Source organism: Carettochelys insculpta, chromosome 2 (assembly GCF_033958435.1).
Source record: "Carettochelys insculpta isolate YL-2023 chromosome 2, ASM3395843v1, whole genome shotgun sequence".
Taxonomy (NCBI): Eukaryota; Metazoa; Chordata; order Testudines; family Carettochelyidae; genus Carettochelys; species Carettochelys insculpta.
In genome coordinates this window covers 161,155,975-161,177,498 of record NC_134138.1, presented here as the reverse complement: position 1 = coordinate 161,177,498, position 21,524 = coordinate 161,155,975, and the positions used below count along the sequence as shown (strand labels likewise).

Below are 21,524 nucleotides of genomic sequence, written 5' to 3'. Positions count from 1 at the left end.
CCCCAGTGTGCTGCTCCCCAAGGACAGGCTGCAAGCCACAGTGGGAGGAAGTAGCTAGGGGCCAGGGCCAATCCACAGAGCCTCAGGCACCATACAATAAGCACACAGGACTGGATCCTTCATTCCCAAGAGGAGTCACTGGCTGGAGAGTGCAGCTCTGGCCCTATCAGAAGGAGCTACTACTGAAGCAGCGCCACCCTCATGACTACAGGTGGCCCTGGGAACAACCCCCCACCCCTCTGCCCTGAGACCCCTGCCCTAAGTTCTGCATCTTCCACCTGCCTTGACTTTTGCATCCCCACATCCAGCCTTGAATTCCCCACCAACCCTAAGCCACCTACCCTCTGCCCCTCCTCATGCCTGAACCCTCTTCACTTCAGCCTTCCTTTTTCTCCATTTTTGAAAAATACTATAACTGAAAAAAGCATATCAAAACGAAAAGCAGTCAAGTAGCACTTTAAAGACTAGCAAAGTAATTTATTAGGTGAGCTTTCGTGGGACAGACCCACTTCTTCAGACCATAGCCAGACCAGAACAGACTCAATATTTAAGGCACAGTTTTATATTTAAGTTTAAGTTTTAATATTTAAGACACAATATTCAGTTAAAGACCCAATCAACATTGGGTACATTTGTTAGTCTTATAAAAACATGCAGAGAACACTTACATTCTTGCCATTTTCTCTTCATAACAGGAGCATCTGTTACAACCTAAACAGAAAGCCCAAAGTTATGCGAGGATAACATTTTTATAGACACATTTGGTTAAACATCTAACAAAACAATCTTTTTATCAACTAACTAACCAAAATATTTATTCTTAAAAAGAGATGATGTCAATTTGTAGATATTAGACTCACAATAAACAGATCAGTCTACCCTTGTGCATGCGCCTTGTTGAGGCGGGGTAGCTTGTGTACTCTTTACTATCCCAACAGCTGTGTTGGCAGGAGCATAGCGCTCCTGGTTGGTTCAACCAAGCTGGAAAGGTCAAGAGGTGAGGAGCCAGACTAAGCATGCATACTGATCCTCCAGGATTGGGGGTTTGGCTCAGAGCCAACAACCCTGATCTAGAAAAAGCCCTCTGTAATGAAACAGCAACAATGAATTCCTACACAACTATGTGCGACGGCCTTCCAGAGTCACTTACATTGATTTGTGTGACTGCCAGTGGTGAAAGCAAAAATAGAACTATTGACATGAAGATGGAAGTCCTGAGCACCAAGACCAATACTGGGCTCTGGAATGTACATACCATGTATGAAACAGGTACGCTAGGACAGATCACAAATGAAATGAGATGCTACAAGCTACATATCTTTGGTATCAGTGAGAGCAGATGGATTGGATCAGGAAGAACAAAGACTAGTACTGGTGAAGCAATCCTTCTGTTCCAGAAGGAATGATGACCAACATTATGAGGGAGTAGCTATCATCCTGAAGAAAGAAACAGAGAAATGCTTGGTGGAATGGAAATCAAACAATCAATAGTACATTGATGAGAGCCAGAAAGAAAGGTAGACATGTAAACATTACATTGATCCAGTACTATGCCCCAACAAATGAAAATGAAGAAGAAAAGAAAGATTCTATGAACAGCTTCAAGCTGAAATAAGAGCAGCATTACATCATGATCTTATAATAGTCATGGGCAACTTGAATGCTAAAGTTGGGAATGATATACTCACAATGAGAACCATGGGGAAACATGGGTGTGACACCATGAACGACAATGGAGAGAGGCTAGTGGAACTCTGTACTTTACCCAATCTTGTCATTGGAGGTATGCCCTTTCCGCACCACACAATTCACGAGCTAACATGGCGCTCACCAAATGGTGGGTATGGTAATCAGATCAACCACCTGATGATCAATGGAACATGGAGATGCTCATTACTAGATGTCAAGGTGAAAAGAGGGGCTGGCGTAGGCAGTGATCAACACCTTGTGACAGGAGTCATAAAGCTTAAGCTAAGCACCACTGGTTGCAAGATACCCATACAGAAACGCTTTGATGAAGAGAAGCAACAAGACCCCAAAATTAAGAATGCTTTTGTTCTTAAGATGAAAAACAGATTTCAAGCCTCACAAGATCTTGAAGAAGAAACTCACAGCATGGAAGAAATTAGTAACAAATTATAACAATATGTGTAAAGAGCAGTGAGGACTGACTAGGTTTCAAACAAAAACAGAAGAAAAAAGCATGGATCATGCCAGACACATGAAAGGCAATCAATAATAGATGGACCTTAAAGAAGAAACTTACAGATATCAAATCAGAAAGATTGAAAGAAAGATACTAGCTGCAATACAAAGAAGCAGACCGGCATGTCAAGAAACTGGTGAGAGTTGACAAGAGAGCTCATGTAGAAGAACTAGCAGCATAAGCTGAAGAAGCAGCTACTTGAAGAGAGCAAAGAAAGATTTTTAAAATTTTAAAAGATTTTTAAAATTATCATGCAAGTACAAGTGTCCCTGTGATGGACAAACAAGGAAATCTACTTGCAACAGAGGGAACAAGAGGCTGGTTGGGCACAATACTTTCAGGAAGTTCTAAACAGCCTCCACCAGAAGAAGCCGATATTCAAGAAGCGGAAACAGACCTCATACATACTGCTCCACCAAAAATGGAAGAAATCAGCATGGCAATAAGATCCTTAAAGAATGGTGTTAAAGCTTCAGGACACGACAACCTCAATGCCGAATTGTTCAAGGCAGACCCAGAACTTGCTGCCACTGTTCTCCAACCACTCTTCATTGCAATATGGGAAGGAAAGCAAGTGACAGAGGAATGGACGAATAGAATTAAGATACCCAAGAAAGGAGCACTCAATGACTGTAATAACCAGCATGGCATTACTCTCCTCTCAATGCCAAGCAAGATCTTGCTCAGGTAATTATTCAGTGGATCTCAGATGCTGTTGACAAATCACTGAGGAAAGAACAAGCTGGCTTTCACAAAGGGGGTGTGTAGGTCAAATTTTTGTACTGCGTTGCATCATTGAGCAATACATTGAATGGCAGAAGCTGTTCATCAACTTTACTGATTTTGAAAAACCCTTCGACGGCACTCATTGGGATAGTCTCTGGCATATTTTCAGAGCATATGAAATACCACAACAATCAGTTCAGCTCATCAAGAGTTTTTATAACAATTTCACATGCAGTGTGGGAAACAATCTGTGTTTCAAAGTTAATACTGAATTAAGGCAGTGATGCGGCATGTCTCCGATGTTTTTTTAACTTAGTTCTAGACTGGGTTATGTGGCCTACAACAGGAGATGAGCTAAGAGGCATCAGATGGTCTATCTTCTCCCACTCTAGAGGAGCTTGACTTTGCTGATGACCTTGTGCTGCTCTCCCTACACATTGTCATATGCAAGAGAAGACAAATTGACTCTGCATCTCCTGAAAACAGGTCAGACTAAGATTTAGCCAGAAAAAGACAGAAGTCATGACCCTAAACATTGATGCACCACCATCCCATATATAAAAGAGGATATCAGTATTTTTACGAACATAGGTGCTGAATTTATTTTTTTCAAAATTACCTTTATTTGTTTTCTTCCCTCCTTCTTTTCAATAAGTGCTGCAACTTGCTTAAGCCTTCTGTTCAGTTCTGAACCTCGACCTTTAACATCATCAGACGCCGCTATATCAGGGTGATGCTTTTTCTAGAAGTAAAAATGCCACTCATTCCATTAATCCAGATTTTCTTAATGATAAAAATACAGGCACAACTTTCCTTTTTCTCACCTCTGGCCGTACAAACTGTTATGGGCAATGCAATATTTAATATGTTCCTATTTGGAGGCAATTAGAGTAAAACTCCAATTTACGTGACTTTGACTTAGGTGTTACTTGGATTAATGCGAGTCAAAAATCAGCAAGTTGAATTTTAAAGGGAAACCTCAGACGTGTGTCATTCATGTATATATGTGAACACACACTCCTGGAGTTCCTGGCAACAACGTGGGCTGAGGGCTTGCTGGAACGCAGCTCTGCTGCCAGCTCCACCCCCGGGGAGCCACCAGACTGGGGGAAACCCCAGCAGCAACGGAGGTTCGGAGCTGGCCGGAGCACAGCGTTCCACCCCAGCTCCAGCCCCAACGAAGGGGGCATGGTAATCAGCCTGAGTGGAGAATACTAATGAAGTGCTGTGACGAATATACAACACCTCATTGGGCTGCGTCTCCCCACAGCAATTTTGAAGTTGCAAACTTCAAAGCGCCAGCATGCCGTGTAGCCGCATGCACTTCGAAATACCTGCGCAACTTCTAAGTGCCCTTACTCCCAAAAATTAGCCATAGTCTCTGTCTCAGATAATTTTTGTTTGAGCAAATACAGCCCACATGCTTTTGAAAATGAGTTCAGCAATACAGGTGCCAATCTTAAAAAAGCCGACTTTTTAAAAAACAGCTTTACCAATTCCAAGATTTGAAAGTGGAACAATCTTGAAGTTACAGCTGCCCCTTTCCCTCTGAACATCTTTTCCAATTTGGGAAATGATGAATTGGGCAAAAATCACCACTTGCACATATACAATGGAACTTTTTCCAACACATTTTAAGAAAAAGCTAGACTTATAACTATTTTCTAACATAGTTAGATGATAAAAGCAGAATTTTTCCATCATGAGAAATTAATGATTTATTGATAAACTATGCTTTAAACTGTGGAAAGAAAATTCTGCAGGACTTGTGAAGTGCAAACACATCAAACCAACTCATAAACCATAACAAGGTTTATTGTTCTACTGCCCCCTAGAGCAGTGTTTCGAGGCCCTGGATAACCAAACAATAATATTTATGTGGCACTCCTATGAAAATTTACTTCACAAAAAGTGTTGTCAGACCAAAAAAAGATAAGCAGCAACACATACAGCAAAAACAAAATGAAGTAATTTAATCAGATACCACAGAAACGAAGTAACATTGTATCTAGTTTTAATAAAAGAAAATATAAACCACCGGTGCATAATATTAACAAAGGTTCCCAAGCTTGCAGCACACCTGTGCGTTGTTCGCAGAACATAGTTTAAGAAACACTACCCTAGAGTATGCTGTCAAGTCCACATTTCAAGAACACCCAAATTAAATCATAATCCTGTATGTATGAAACTGTTAACTCCATTGGAATTACAAAAACTTAAAGCATGAGCTCTCTGAATAAAGATATCAATGAACATCCAGTATTTCCAGATTATGAAGACGTGACTACTGGGAAAATAAAATTAAATCCTGTTTTTAGGTATGTAAGATCACTGTAATATGAACAGGTCCAAAACAGAAATCTTTGCTTTATGCTAAATTGTCTATTTATCCCTTCAAGAGTATATGATTTCAGAAAAGTCATTTCATGGATGCAACCAAATAGTGCATGTGCTAACTGCACAGATGTCACAGGCATTTAAGAGTACTTCTGAGTAGTAAAAATAAAAACATGCTATTTTAATTTCAAGGCTGAATATTAAGGTAATTCTTACTGATGTCTCCTGATAATGAACTTCTTTTATTTAATAGCACAAAGTTTCACAGGGAGAAGTCCAGACATATCAATACCCAACTCAGAAAGTTCAACTTAAAAAAAAAAAATACTCTCCTCTGAAGTTTTGTAGTTTGTGATATTAACGTAGTGCTTTTAATTCTGCTGTGGGAGGCAATAAGACAAATACTGTGTTGTGCCTTTATTATGATTGTATTCATTATGTTCACTCCAAATATCTCTTGCGTGCTGAAATTCAGAGCTTTACCAAATCTCTTAATAATGTACCAATATACAAAAATCTGGGAGGAAGAACAAGAGAGGAAACTATGCTACACAATAGGTTTCTCCTTCTGCATCAGCTACAAACGTAACAAAAAGCCCTTCTTGATTAATTCTGAGAAGAGGGATACATTTTCATGATTTCTCCAACCAAAAAAGCCTGGAACAAAGTCTAACTTCTTCTAGTTTCTCCAAGCATATAAGAGTACCATTATCCTTAAAAAATGTTTACTGTTGGTGTCAAGATAACCTATTCAGTCAACCAAAGAAAAGGAACTGGCAATTTAGGGAGTGGATAGCAGGGAGGCCCACGTTTGCTATTGCTAAGCAATGGAATGGCTCAGAATTTTAAACCTAGTAACAATCCAGAGCATGAACCCAGTTGCGTGGCTCTACTACAATTGAGCATGCCTCAGAGAAAGTATATACTGAAGCATGTTATTTTTATTGGTTTAAAATCCTAATGCAAATATATTTAAAATGGAAGGTGCAAGTAGAAAATGTCATCTACTTAATGTTCAAAGAACACTTACTCTAAAAAAACTTACCAGATATGCCAGTCTATGTTTGGCGCCATAAACATGCATGAACATGTTACTCAATCCGGTTTGACAGTGACACAGCTGACACTCATAGAAAACAAGTGGATTCTCTTTTGATCTATATTCAATTATATAATCAAGTCCTGTATAGGAAACAGGGATAATTTTGCAACATAGAGTTTATTTGATCAACAGTTCATACATGAAAAACAAACTAAAGCAAGGCTTTGTACCTTACCAGGTACTAAACAAATTAGCCAGCATTTTAACAATCCCTATTTTGAATACTTCATTTTTGGGCACCCAGACTAAGATATCTTCCTAACCACTACCTGAAAATGTGCTCTGTTTAAGTTGCCTCAAGTTGGGTAACAAAAATTGAAGTATTCAAGAGTGACTAGACACTTTTGGAAAATATAGGACAATCTTTTGCTTTCCATCTCTTTCTGCGTTCTATACAAATAGATTTTCTCCTCTCTGACAAAGGAAAACTAATAGGTCTGTATATAAATATACTTTTGTATTCAAACTCATCAACTATTACACTAGAGTATTCAAAGAATCATTTAGTCAAGAGTAGCTCCTATCATATACCCTAACTTTATTTGTAACGCCCACGCTTATCAGACACATGTCCAACCTAATCAGGAATAAACATTCAATGAGAATGGAATTCTCATAATTAAGATTTGCTTACATACTGTACAAGCAAGATACCTAATGTAAAATGGCACAAGGTTTACCTACTTTCATATTTATGAATGTATAAATTCACTCAATCACTCTGGAAATGGAAACACAGCTGGCACTTAACTACGGCATTTTAAAAATGCTCACCAAGTGCAGGTTCTGAATCTTTACATGTATTAAGCTGTTCTTCCAAGGTTTGTCCTTGAATCTTCTCTGGTTCAGTCTGAACTATAAAATAAAAGCAGTTAATAAAAATGTGATTAGTTTCCTATATAAAAGCAAGAATAGCCACACACTGTGTACTGTTGTATACTTTAATATCTTTAAGAGTAGTGTGATATCTAGAAGGTAATGGTGTCCCCTGCTCCAATGATGGACTTAAGTTTGCTGACAAATCCAAACCCAATTCCTGCTCTGCAGTGCCCTTCAGGAGGCACAGCAACGAGCCATTTAAGATGGTGAAGCATTATCTCAGAAGTCCCACCCACTCACACTGTCTTCTCTTGAAAGGAAGATGATGTAAAAATATTAAAGGAGGAAAATACTATTACATCAATTACATCAGGGCATAGGCGTGCATTTGTGCACTATAGCTAACAAGAAAATTAACTTACCATAATCAGGAAGTTTTATAGGTGCTTTCACTTGATCCTCTACTCCACCTACAGTTTTAACTACAAAAAAAAATTTAATTAATGAAGACTGGAATGCAACTTTGAGATGAACCCACTAAAAAGAGAAGATATGCACCAAGGTTAAACAAAGCAATGTGAGCTTCTCGTTATGCGTAAAAGAACAAGTTATACTCCTTTAATCTTTACATATCAAAGGTTAGATTTTGCTGGTGATAGTTGAAGCACAAACATTAGCCTCAAAAAATTATACTATACCAACTTCATGCTAGACAATTTAAGAAAGAGGACAAGAAATTACAACAGCAACCAAGTCACCAACTTCACAGTGAATTAAACTCATACCAAAATTTTAAATTACAGCAGATACCACTAACAGTAAAAATCTCATACAGAACCCAGCCTGGAATGAGAGTCTGCTACATTAAGCTTCAAATTCAGAACTTCACACTTACTTTGAGGCATTATATGATACAGCAAGGATTTGAAATGGGCTAGTTAATTTCACATAAAGAGCTCTCCTATGGCATAAGAGCAGATCACAGTGGTCCTGGTTGCCCTTGCATTCACCAGGGACTGTTTATCTACACAAGGGGATTAATCAGAACAGGTAAATCAGACAAGCCCTGAAAAAACAGGCAAGATTTACGGGACAAAGAAAATCCTGCTGGCTTTGCTACCTCTACAAAAAGAAGAAAAGGTACCAGAGCCTCCTTCCATACAATCATACATTGCAGAAGTTACTTCTAGTCAAAATGTAATAGGAAGACTTCTTTAGTTTGCCATGCATGAAAGACTAAAATGTAGATTTAGAACATACAATGTATCCTTTATTCATGTGTAAATTGAGCTTTTCATTCAGAAAAGGGAGCAATTGATGGGGGCGGGGGAGAGCAGGAGAGTGTCAGCTTATTCACAAATAAATTCTAACAGACAGCCACCCCCCTGTGTTGGGGAGGAAATTGCCACAAGTTCTCCCTGAGGTGGTCAGTGAATAGGTACTGTGAGATTTGGTAAACCAACAGACCTTGTGATGCCTGCGTCTAAATTAAATTCTGGTCTGACACAGAATAGTGGGATAACAGAATTTTTTTTTTGTTTAAAAACTGTCCTGTGGTGAGGGATCTATTGTATTGTGGAACTTTCATCACACAATGCAAGGAAAATCCAACATCTTGGGACACAAAAATTAAACTGGACATTTAAATTTAGACTGGAAAATATACTGTATCAAACTGTACAGTTTTAGCCCTAACGATGTGTAAAATGATATAGGTCTTTTCCATATCAGAACTCCGTGAACCAGAACACTATTTTTCTATTAAAATAATCAGCAGTGGAATTAAGCTGACAATTAAGTAACTATAATTTGGTTTTAAAGATTAACTCTCCACAAATAATGAATTCAAAGCACTTTTACCTCTTTCTCTAGTGCAAACCAGGTCTCAGACTCATCTGATGATTAATACCGAAATCTTACTAGTTACAATTATAGTGCCAAGCCTGTACACACCTTAGAATTACTTATAGGCCATGTCTACACTACAAAAATAACTTCAATTAACAAACTTCAAAGATGAGAGTCTACACACACCCTACTTTGAAGTTAAACTTCTAAGTAGGGCACTACTCCATTCCTGGAAATGGAATAAGGACTTTAAGTTGGGCTCCCTTACTTCTAAGTCAACTTTGAAGGGAAAACATGTGTAGATCCTCTGCAGGCTACTTCAGAGTAGCCTCTAACTTTGAAGTTAACATCCAAGTTAGTTCCTAGTGTACATGCACCAATACCGATTTCCACAGGACCACTGACTTCTACAGAACTGGACCTAAAATTAAAATTCTTAAAAAGTTCGCTTTATAAAAAGACATCCAACCAAAGCACGAAGTTCTACTTTAGCACTCACCAATGCCATGGGCTTTTAGAGCTTCTTCAACCTATGTTCATGAGAGGAGAAAAAAAAAAAAAAAAAGAGAACACATACTTAATAGTTACTTCTAGAAATTTTACGCCGTTGAAGAGATGGACTAAGGATTACACAAAAGATAATTATTCAAAATGCACAAGGCAATTTTTTACCAATAGGTAAAAAATACATTTAACATTTTCCTGCCAAGGTGAATAAAATCATTATTTTTAAACTCATAAACAAATGTATTTTAAAATATAAATTAAACATTTTTAAAAAATAGGTTAAGGCCTGAACTCACTATGATCTATTATAATCACTGAAATTACATACAAAAATAATATTAAGCAATGTATGTTTGCTAACAAGTTCTAAAGAAAACCAGACTACTGAATTGGTGGAAGTCACCAGCTGAGCACCTAGAACCAGAGCCTGTTGCAGTATTAATGCAGTTTTTAAGAGCAGGAGCCTTTTCTGCAGTTACAGAAAGAATATTTTCTTCATTTCAGTTTATTCAACTTGTTAATCCAATGACTAGCTCATTCAAAGTAAAGAAACCTTTTGGAACGGAAAAAGCAGGGGAGGTTGTTTTTATCTGCCAACCTGTGAATAAAAACTAGGTTCGGGGTGATGCAATGTATAACTGCCAAAACTTTGAAGGACACATGACCAGAAACAATTATTTCAAGCCATACAAATAATACTTCTTTTGTTTAATACAATTATTTTAAAATGCAAAATAGGTTTTGATGAGCTTTTTATTAAATTTTGCCAATGTATGCTGCACATCTAAAATAGTTTTATTTTTTTTAAAATGCAGGTTTATGCATTTGGAATGAAACTTGAACTTTCACCCACATAGAGCTTGACACCATTTACAAGTAAGTTGCTTATCATCTGGTAAATCAGCAATATGTAATTCACAATTTTCTAAAATAATAAAAAATATAAAAATTAAACACTGTTTCAGGGTAACTCATGAGGCACATTCAGTTTGTCGTGGTTAGCTGCTGGCAGGCCACCAGTTTACTTGCTCATCCACTGGCAACCGGCTGCCATTCCCAGCCCAGGGGAACAGCGGGAAGCAGTGCAGACCAAACCCCCACTTCTCGCAGCTCCCATGGGCCTAGGAATGGTGAACTGCATCCACCAAAAGCTGTGGGGGGGAGCTATGCTTCCAGGCACCCACGTAAACAAAGAATCTGGCAGCTCACCAGCAGCTAACCCTCACAAACAGCATCTAACCCACAGACTGGAGGTTCCCCACCATTGCTCTGTATACATATTTTTAAAGCAATATTCATTTGAATAGTGTATCCTCTTGTTTAACAAAGAGGAGCATTAAGTTTAGAGTAAGGGCTATATTCAGTTGCAAATCAATGTTTCAGTGGTTACCTAGCAATCTGAATCAATCCTTCCTTAGGAAAATAGCTAAAAGGTATAAATACAAAATAGAATTAAAATGGATTTTAAATCAATGTTTCCTGCTTGCTGATTTAAATCACTGGTAAAAGTCAGTTATTTAAATTGTTTTCATTTAATTCAACTCACTCCTCCCTAGTATCCTCATTATTCAGATTAATGAGTACCTGCATTTGTATTTGATCTGGCCTCATACCATTTTCTGACTATAGCATGAAGCTCTGAAACATATTTTGGGCTATATTTATAAAGGGAATTTGGGCACCTAAATCCAATATTTAAGTACAGGTTGAACCTCTCTCATCCAGTACTTCCTTGTCAGGCAACATCTGTAATCGGACAGGATTTTAGTTAGCCGGATGACCACATATCATGAGTGTGGCCAAGTTTCCCATGGCCCGATAAAGTTTGTTTACAACCATCAGTGTTTTGTTCTGTTATTTAGCTATAATTTACTCATAAGTGTCTTCTAAGAGCCCAGTAATCAGTTGAGGTTTTGATAATAATTGACCTCCATGATCTGGCATATTCTCTTGTTTGGCACCAGTCAGGTCCCTAGGATGCCGGACTAGAGAGGTTTAACCTGTAATAAATGACAATCACAAAACCACAGCTCAGCTTCTGCCTACACTGAGGGTTCCTAACCCCCTTAAATACCTATGTTTCTGTCAATGGGCCTGCACAAAGCTGTTTAAACCCAGAGACATTCTGTAGCTCAGATGTTACTCAGAGCCCCTGCTCATACCTAAGTGCTGGCAGGATTCCTATACTAGGTGTTCCTACACTGATAAGCTGAGCACCCATGACTAGCCAATAGGACATAGCAGGTGGGTGGGTGGGTCTCCCACCTCCCCCAGGAAATGGTTGACTTGGCTTTGGTGCCTAACTTCAGAAAAGTTCACAGCACAGAATACTAAACAGAAGTAAGGCCCAGATCAATAGGAGTTAAGTGCCTAAAGATATGTCTACACTAAAAGATTAGGTCAAATTTAGTAAGGTCAGCTTTTAGCAGCTGAGTCTGTAAAGTCGACAGTGCATGTCCACATTGGCACATGAAGTCAATGGAGTGTGTCACCATTAGGGTTGGCTGCTTCAACTTTGCCAGCAATGCACCTTGGGTACCTTTGCCATAGTTCCTGCTGCCCCCTTGCATTGTGGGTTAAGTTCCCAGTGTCTGATGAGACAAAAAGTGTCATGGATAGTGCTGGGTGTGTGTCGTCAGCATCCCTGAGTGCACTTGTCTCCTCCTCCTCCCTTTGGAAAGCAACGTCAAAGAGTATTTTCGAGCCCTTTTTTCATATCCATGCAGAAGTCATTGCAAGGCTAGCACAGAACCAGTACTGCTTCAAGCTACTGTGGAAAGTATTATGAGCACTTCACATATTGTGCTGCAGTATGTGCAGAGCTTAAGCAGGCATCAGACCAATGAAGACAACACAGAGATATATGACTATCAAACACTGTAGAGGAGCAACAGGGAGATGCTGGCTGTACTTAATGCTTTGTACAGACTAGAACACCAGTTCTGGTACTGTGAAACATCTCAGACTGGTGGGAATGCCTTGTTCTGCAGGTATGGGATGATCAGCAGCGACTACAAATCTTCCTCCTGTATAAGACCACTTTCATGGAACTTTGTGAATTGCCTTCCCTGCTCTGAAGTGCTGCGATACCAAAATAAGACCTGCTCTGATAGTTCAGAAGTCAGTGGCAATAGCTCTGTGGCAGCTTGTAATGACAGACAGCTACCGGTCAGTGGACAATCAATTCGGAGTGGGCAAATCTTCAGTGAGGGCTGCAGTGATCCAGGTAGCCAAGGCACTCAATACCCTTCTGCTATGAAGGACAGCGATGCTGGGAAACATGCAGGACACAGTGGTGGATCACAAGGGCTGTTTCACTGATATCAGCGTGGAATGGTCGGGAAAGAAGCATGGTGCACGCAACTTTAGGAACTTTGGTCTGCTCAAAAAGCTCCAGAATGGAACTTTCTTCCCAGACCAGAAAATCACCATTGGAGATGTGGAGATGACAATAGTGATTCTGGGAGATCCAGCTTACTCCGTGCTCCCTTGGCTCATGAAGCCATACAAAGGCAGCCTGGACCACAGTAAGAAGCAGTTCAACTACAGGCGAAGCAAGTGCAGAATGGTAAAAGAATGTGAATTTGGCCATTTAAAAGACAGGTTCAGGAGCCTCCTTACTCAGTTAGATCTTAGCAAGAGCAACATTCCCCTCATGGTGACATCCTGCTGTGTGCTCTACAACTTCTGTTAGAGCGGGGCGAAAATTTCATGCCAGGCTGGCAGGTTGAGGTAGATCACCTGGCCAGTAACTATTAACAGCCAGCCGCCACCACGGCAATAAGGATAGCACAGCAAGGGGCCCTGCTAATCAGGGAGGCTTTGAAAAACAGCTTTATGAATGATCAGACAGTGATGTGACAGTCGTGTCTGTTGGTATTAAGGAAGAGCCGCCTGTATGATGTGTGCTGGCCTGGAAATCCTGCAAAGCCACTACTCTTGTGCAACACAGGCAATAAAGACACTGTTTTTGAGAGGTTAATCATTTTTATTTAGGGGACAAAATGTAGCACACAGTAAAGGAGTTCATGGCAGGGGCTACAGAGGTGGGTAAACAAGGGCAAAAGATATTTTGCCATCACAGGTGCTCTGAGAAATATCTCTGGGAATGGAATGCAAGACTGCCCTTGACTCCCCCACCTCCATTCCAGGATGCCGATGGAGGGAGGGTATTGGACAGGATGAGGAGGGCATCTCATTCATCAAGGGCTTCAGTGGGGCTCTGTGCTCCTGTATCAGGCACCACAGAAGCCCTGTTTGCTGCACCATCAGCTTCAACATCTCCTCCTGGGTTGGGACTTCATGCTGCCAGAGCACTCTCCTCTCCTCACAATCCTCTCTCCTGTTCTCCAGCGTGGTTCTCCCCCATGCATTTAATTGTGCCCTGTCCATGCAGGCCATCTGAATCTGCTCTAGGAGCATATCTTCCCACATATTTTTCCTCCCTTAGATCTGGTCCAGCCTGACAGTTTGGGGGGGCGGAAGAGATAGGAGAAATGCAGTGATCAAAGGTCCCACTGATTAGCACGCTGCAAAAAAATGTAAGTGAAGGCCAGGTGTTAGGGAGATACATTTACTGTAGATGAGATAAGTTTTCCAAAACACAAGGCTAGGTCTACACTACCCCAAAACTTCGAAATGGCCACGCAAATGACCATTTTGAAGTTTACTTATGAAGTGCTGAAATGTATATTCAGCACCTCATCAGAATGCCGGCAGCTGTGGCACTTTGAAATTGCTGTGGCTCGCTGCTGCGCGGCTCATCCAGACGGAGCTTCTTTTCAAAAGGACCCCGGCAACTTCGAAATCCCCTTATTCCTATCTGCTGTTAGGAATAAGGGGATTTTGAAGTTGCCAGGGTCTTTTTGAAAAGGAGCCCTGTCTGGACGAGCCGCACGGCGGCGAGCCATATCAATTTCAAAGTGCCATGGCTGCCAGCATGCTAATGAAGCGCTGAATATGTATTTCAGCGCTTCATAAGTAAACTTTGAAATGAAGTTTTGGGCTAGCGTACACACAGCCAAAGTAATTTAATGAAAGAGTCTCTATGGCAAACAAAAGGGATGTGTTACATACAAGGATAAATTTTGGTTTTTCAGCTTCCTCTGTGCAGCAGGTACTACACAGCGATCTTAAGGGACCTGCTCGACTCGGTTCACTTCCGGTCATGGGCATAGACTAGGGCATGCTTTCAAGCCTGTGATTCCAAAAGTAGTTTCTGCTGCTGTGCACACTGCATGCTTGGGCTGATATGGGGTGTGGGAAGTGCGTGGTGGTTTTCGGGGCTATGGCAGTCATAGTCACTGCATGAATCCCCTTCCCACGGATTCCCCAGGGTGCTGAGTTTCCCTTTCCTCAGTAGCCCAAGAAAGGGAAGGTGGGAGGCCAGCACAGCAGTGCAGCTTGTGCTATTGGAACTGTGTAGCTTGTGGTCACCGCGTGCTCTTCCTCCCACCCCGTCTGGGAGAGTGACACTTTCCTTCCCCCAGGAACCAGGGGAAGAGAAGGGAAGCGGGGCAGGCATGGCAGTGCGGCCTGTGCTATCCTCCTTGGGGCTCTGTATGTGGTTCCTGCAGTTGCCGTGTGCTTCTCCTCCCTGCTGTGCTGGGACAGTGAAACTTTCCATTCCCTCAGGAGTCTGCGGAAGGGTGGGGAGGGGAGTGATTCATGGCAGAGCAGCGTATGCTATCATAGCTTAATGCTCTTTCTCCTGCTTCCTGTAAGAGATATTGGCCTGCTTAAAATAACACATGGATGACAAGTATACGGGGGCAGCAGACTGGTCAGTATGCCGCACTGCTCTGTGGTGCAGTGACTTCAGATTACTTACTGATGGACTGGCGTGGAAAGATGTTCTATCATGGACGTCAGAATAAGGCAGGTCTCCCCAGAAACCTCATGAGAGGGATTAAAGAATATCTGTCTGAGAGGTTTAAAGAGCTGTGCAGGGAGGATCAGCGCTTCAGCCCCAGACACATTAACAAGTTTTTCTGGGGGCTCACGCCCACCACAGATCATTCAGTTACCTTTTCCCACTTGCTGAACAATTAAAGATGGGAACTCACTGGAGATACACTCCCTGCCGTTAGGGTCTGGCTGAGAAATGTCCTGGGAGGAGGGGATGAGATCCAGACTTAAAAAAACGTTCCTGGCTGTTGGAAAGATCAGATGTTCAGTTTGCTTGCTAACCATTTCCATCCTCCTCCTCATCCACCATGTCTTCCTCACGGTTGCCAGAGACTGCCTGAGGAATCTCTTCAGAGGTATCCACGGACTCTTTGGGGACAGTGGTTGGGTCCCTCTGCTAGAACTCCATGCAGCTGCTCACAAAAGCAGCACATTTGCAACGATAATCTAGAATATCCATTTGCTTCCTTTGGCTTCTTATGCGCCTGTCTGAGTGCCTTTATTTTCACGTGGAACTGCAGGGCATCTCTGGCGTATCCTTTTTCCACAATGTCGTGTGAGATCCTAGCATTGGTGTCTGCCTCGTAGTTCTGCCAACACAGCGTCATTTAACCCCCACACCCACCCGTGCCCCAGCAATAAGATCATGAATCTCCTGCATGCTCCATGCTGGAGCTCATCTGCGACCCTGGGAATTCATGGCTAAATGTACTCCTGAGTACTGTATCTGGCCAAACAGGAAATGAAATTAAAACTTTCTTGGGCTATTTCCTGCACACCTGGAGAGCAGCAGAGCTGAAAGTGGTGGCCAGAGTGGTCACTCTGGGGTATTGTGGGACAACCACAGGAAGCCAAGCACATCGCATTTCACAAAGCTCCATCTGCACTGCACTACCCTACAGTGAACCATGCTATGTGGATTTTGGCGTTACTCCTCGTGAAAAGCAGGAGTACCAAAGTCAACCTTAGGAGCCCTTAAAGCTGGTGGAATGGCCCCTGTAGTGTGGAGTGATTGTTTAGAAAATGTACCTAAGTCAGCTAAGCTCAACCTAACATCCCAGTGTAGACCACACCTCATTAATGTTGAGAATGTGAGCCTTAAACACTGCTCCTTTTCCATCTGCATTTCACTCCTGGCTAGTTGAGGTGGCATCCCGATCAGCTTTTTGTTTATTCAGAATGTCCTTCTTATATGCCAAGGCTCACCATGCACTGTATAGGGAGAGGTAAGCATCTAACTTGAGGCAGTGAATTTTATTTTTGGCAGGGTATCTTGCAACACTGAGTTCTGCAATGTTTAAATTCCCTTTGCCCTAGTAATTCAGATAGTAAGGCACACCTAGATCAATATGTACCTTTACACACATCATTGCTACATAAGAGTTCTGCTTTGCTGTACATGACAATATAGTGAGACAAGAAAATTCAAAACAAAATTTTCAATGTTTTGCCAATTTTACACATTTTAGAACATGTATTACATTATAAGGAGAAGAGAGTAATTGCAGTAAAGCATATAATAATAATGTAATGTAACTAACTGGCACCCATACAAAAACCTAATCTTACCGTCTTGTGCTTGAATCCAAGGAAATGAGTCTGCAAGTTCAATGCAGAAGCACATGAGATTTTGCAAATCTAGGTTAAAAAGAAGATTTATAATTATTTCTACAATATGATGCAAACAAGGAAAAAAATCTGTAATATTTCAAACTAATCAAAATCTCTGTATTCAATAAACTCCAGTCATACCACTGAGGCTGGACAGATTAATTTCTGCTGAAACACAACTCCCTTAAAGCCAGACTGAACAGACAACACTACAGTATTCAATGGATTCCAAAGAGAAGGATCAAAGTACTGTCTTTCATTTAAAAGTCCCTCTCCACAGCATAAGATGGTTTCAGATTCCCCCATACCCTTCAAATACATTCAGCTGTAATGTACCAGAGGGAAGGCCATTTCTCGTAAACCGATACAGAAATGTACGGAAAGGTGACTTCACAAAGATACCAAAATAAATATAAAATCCAAGAGCTAAAGAAATTTGAAATCTTTGATCAGAAAGTGCAGGATGTCTCTTCTCTTGTACAAGTGTGATTCACATCAACACTTCTTTTAAGGGACTACAAAATGGAAGATCAATTGATTGATACAAAATGAAATGGGCAGAAAGGTACACAGTGAGTCCTTTAAGTAAATGTAGCTCTCCTAAAGGTCTGCATACTCCCTTGTCCCCTGCACTACGCAGGGAATGAGCAGACTACTGAAAAGCTGAGATCACCATTGCCTTAAGGCATTCACTCTGAATACATTTCATGGGCTGTCAATGCCGTTCTCATCCCTTTCATGTACCCTAGGTGCCCTTTACCTTCAATCTCACGCTGCCAGACTCTCCACAACACCATATCCTCTGTGACTCCCTGTTCTCCCATTTCCTGAATCCTCCCTCATACCCCACAAGTCTCCATATGCTGCCCTCAGTCCATCATGCTTCTCAGGGACTAATGAGGTTTGAAAGTTATACAGTGATACCCAACTACCTCTATGTTTCCCCAAACAAGCCGGTTTCAACCACGTCCACTCAGCAACTCAGCTCCACTTTGTGTTCTAAGCAGTCAGCATCCATGCTATCCTCAGTAACAATAATTAATCATATCAGTTCTCTGCCATACTTATTAGACCCTGACAAAATTATCTAGGCTCATTTGTGGAAAGATGAGAAACAGAGGTATACATGTGTGAATGTCCAGGAGTCTGCATTCCTCTCTCACAACTCCCCTAAGCATTCCAGTTCCACCCAACATACACATACACCTCACTAGACTAGTCAGGTCTACAGGCCAAGTTTGTCACAGACCAATAAGCCTACAAAATGAGGTTCCTTGGAGAGAGATGTGAGGGGATAGAAGTCTCCCTGCAATATATCTGTTTCCCCATATTCCCTGCCTTACCCCAGCTCCCCTTATAAAATAACCCCCACTATGCAAAGGCTTCAAGTGTTCAAATTTGAAGGAAATAAATTTAAAGAAATAAGATCTCTGCTTATTAGGGGATTGCTTCTGGCGGGGGGGGGGGGCGGTGTTCAAGGGAAGAGCGCATACTCACTGCATGAATTCCTTCTCTTTTAGCCATGTGCCTTCCTAAACAAGCCATTTTTAACGTAAACTCCCCAAGTGCTTTGATTTTGCATTTACTCTCTAATGGCTCAATGATAGATAAAATTACACTTTGTCAAGCACTCTTAATAACATGAAGCACTCACATTGCAGTAGAAAGGATGCCGATGCTCTGTCTTCTCTTTCTTTACCTCTGGTTCGGTATCCATGTTTAAGGTTTAAAAAAGATGAAAAGTACTAGAAAAGCTACAAATGCATTTATGAATGTTAGTTGGATACAAGACACCAGACTTCTGGTTTAATCTATTAAAATATTATGGTAGCTAGATATATGCATATTTTAAATGTTTGGGTTTTGGATGGTTTCAGTAACCTGGAAGTTTAGCTTTTAACTTGCAGACTATCAGCATTTCCTTAAGAGTAGTCCCCAATTGGTGGAGGGCAGGAAAACTGACTCTACAGCGCACTGACCACCAGGCATAAAATACACACATGTAAACATGCTCCAACAAGCTTCTCAAGTTTTACCTTTTCTGATACAATTATGAACAGAACCAGATTACAGTACAAATATTACAAATGTGTTTAGGATCCCAGCTCCCAGAGTTACATGATATCAGAGTCCAAGATTACATCTTAAAAAATGTTTCTGGTCCTCACAGTTGTAAAGAAAAGCCTGAAAATCTCAACCACGTTTAACCAATGCAGGCTATTTACCAGACTGCATTCTCCAGCAGAGAAGAGAGCAGCAGCCTTTATAGACAGTAAAGAATTAGACAGTCTCCCTATGACTACACGGAATTTTGGAACAAGTCTTTCAGCTTGGGTCAACAGACTTGTATTACTGGGACCTACTACTCCAAAAATATCTGTACAGACAGTACTGTGAAGGTTATGGTCAAGATTATGGCTTTGACATGTCAGGTAGGGGATGGTCTTCAAAACCAGTTCCAGCCTAAGACACAATTATGCTTTAATCTATTTTTAGAGCACAAGCAGTGGAATTAGAAAAGCTGATTAAATTCAAAACTTGCTTAGTCTGATAATGTTTAGAATTTAGATGGGAGTTTCTTTTGTAAACATCTTTGCCCTATATGCCTACCACTTACAGTAACTTACAATCTTTTTGTAACAGAAGCTCATTTTGCATATTTGAGCCTTACCAATGAATACTGTTCAGATATCATAGGCCAGTGCATGCACACCTTACAGGCAGTGAACTAGTTATTGAGTTTGCACTGTGCAAGAAAAAGTCTTGCACAGTGAAAGACATATTTCTGGGGTGCAATACTGGTGAATATGCTGGTGTTTCTGTCTGTATAGGTCATGAATGGTGTGAAACACATTCATACAACTGACCTACGTGTTTCTCTCCATGCCTGTGGATGTGCGACAACAGCATCTGGAGGACTTTGTATTGTGAGAGACAGAGTATGTCTTTGCTACAGGGAAGAGCAACCTGCTGAGGTCGATCTTAGGAGCTCGGTTTAGCATACTTAGTGAGGATATACTGAATCAAACTGATAAGGTGCCCCTGTAGACCATGGTACTTCCCCTGCCCCCACAATTAGGAGTAAGGTAAGTCAGTGAGAGCCTACCTTAACTCACCTCAACTCTGGCTACATAATCAACTAGCTACACAATTAACATAGCTGGGACTGTGGACCTTAATTTGACCTTCCCCAGTAGTACAGCAGACCCTCTGAGTCACACAAGGTTGCTTTCCTGGGCAACCTCATGTAACTCAAATTGAGTGCAAGTCAGGGGTGGGAGGTAGGAATGGCAGCCTAGCATCCAGCTCCCCTGGGCTTGCTGAAGCCTAAGAACTGACCAGCACTGGTCAGTTTCCTGGCTGCCAAGGTTGGCAGGGAGCCAGCAGAAGCCATAGCGGCAAGGCTGTCTGTCCCTCCGCTCCCCAGCTAGGGGAAGCCAGGGAGAAGTCAGAGCGGGGAGGCTGTCTGTACCCGGGGTTCCCCCTAGCTAGGAGAGCCAGGGGCTGGAGCAGGGAGCCAGTGAAGGAGTTGGGGTCCCGCCAACCCGCACGCCAGGGGACAACGCAAGCCCAGGAGACGGGGAGCGGCCCCCTCCACCCGCACCCCGCCATCACCACGGACGCACGTGGCGTCTGCTTCAAAGACAAACTACCCGGCACCACCGGGAGCCGACCCCAGCTCCCCCCGTCAGCGACATTTAAAGCACCCTGGGCAGCCGCAGGAGGCCGGCTCAGAGGAACGGGGCTGGCCCGGAGCCCAGCGCCCAGCCCCCACCCCACCCCACCCCACCCCACCCGGTCCCGAGACTCGAGCTAGGAGGGCTCCCCCGAGCAGCGCAACAGGCCCGCCGGCAGCCTCCCCTGGGCCGCTACCTCAACGGCAGTCACGTGACGGCGGGTAAGCGGGGAGACGCGAGGGGGAGGGGGGGAGCAGCCCTAAACGCCGCGTGAGTCCCCGCGCGCCCGCTTCGCTCACCCCGTGCCCCCGCTACGGCTCTCCGGGCGGCCGCCAGACCTCGACGCAAGGCGCATGCGCTGGTCCCGGCGTGCTGCGCGAGAGGTGTCGGGTCTGGAGCGGGTGGGATAGAAACTGCGGCTGGGAATCGTCCTGCGGCGGGAGCTGGAGCTTCTCCTCGCGCCGCGCCAATTGGTGGGCTGGACGCTGGGCGCCTCGGACGGAAGCAGCCGCGGGACATGCTTGGGCTTCCCGGCAGTCGGGGCATGTTCTGGGGCCAGCTGCGAACACAGCCCCGCCGTGGCAGCAGCCTGCGGAGCCCGTCCCTGCCAGCGCAACGTGAGCAAGGCCATCTGCGCCCCACCGTCCTGGGGTTTAACCTGCACCCTGCGTTCCCGGGCTGTGCCTGTGTCTGCCCACAGGTCCTGGCGAGAGGAGAAGGGCCCCTGCTGCCTCTCTGGCAACCACAACTTGTCCAGTGCTCCTGGTTGCAGGGAAAACCTATG

The 21,524-nt window shown here is 42.6% G+C and overlaps 1 protein-coding gene across 1 annotated transcript in view; it reads right to left on the bottom strand.

Moving 5' to 3' along the window:
• The window catches only part of LOC142008717 (uncharacterized), a 47,479-nt gene extending 26,373 nt beyond the window's left edge, over nucleotides 1–21,106 (bottom strand). Inside the window, exons 1-9 of the mRNA XM_074985991.1 lie at nucleotides 21,040–21,106; nucleotides 18,718–18,817; nucleotides 17,022–17,090; nucleotides 9,538–9,568; nucleotides 7,613–7,672; nucleotides 7,146–7,226; nucleotides 6,315–6,451; nucleotides 3,552–3,674; nucleotides 669–711 (exon numbers count right to left, since the gene is read on the bottom strand). Coding sequence (XP_074842092.1) covers nucleotides 669–711; nucleotides 3,552–3,674; nucleotides 6,315–6,451; nucleotides 7,146–7,226; nucleotides 7,613–7,672; nucleotides 9,538–9,568; nucleotides 17,022–17,090; nucleotides 18,718–18,780 — 607 coding nt within the window. The 5' untranslated portion in view covers nucleotides 18,781–18,817; nucleotides 21,040–21,106. The remainder of the gene's footprint in view (nucleotides 1–668; nucleotides 712–3,551; nucleotides 3,675–6,314; nucleotides 6,452–7,145; nucleotides 7,227–7,612; nucleotides 7,673–9,537; nucleotides 9,569–17,021; nucleotides 17,091–18,717; nucleotides 18,818–21,039) is intronic.
• Between the last annotated feature and the right edge of the window lie 418 nt (nucleotides 21,107–21,524).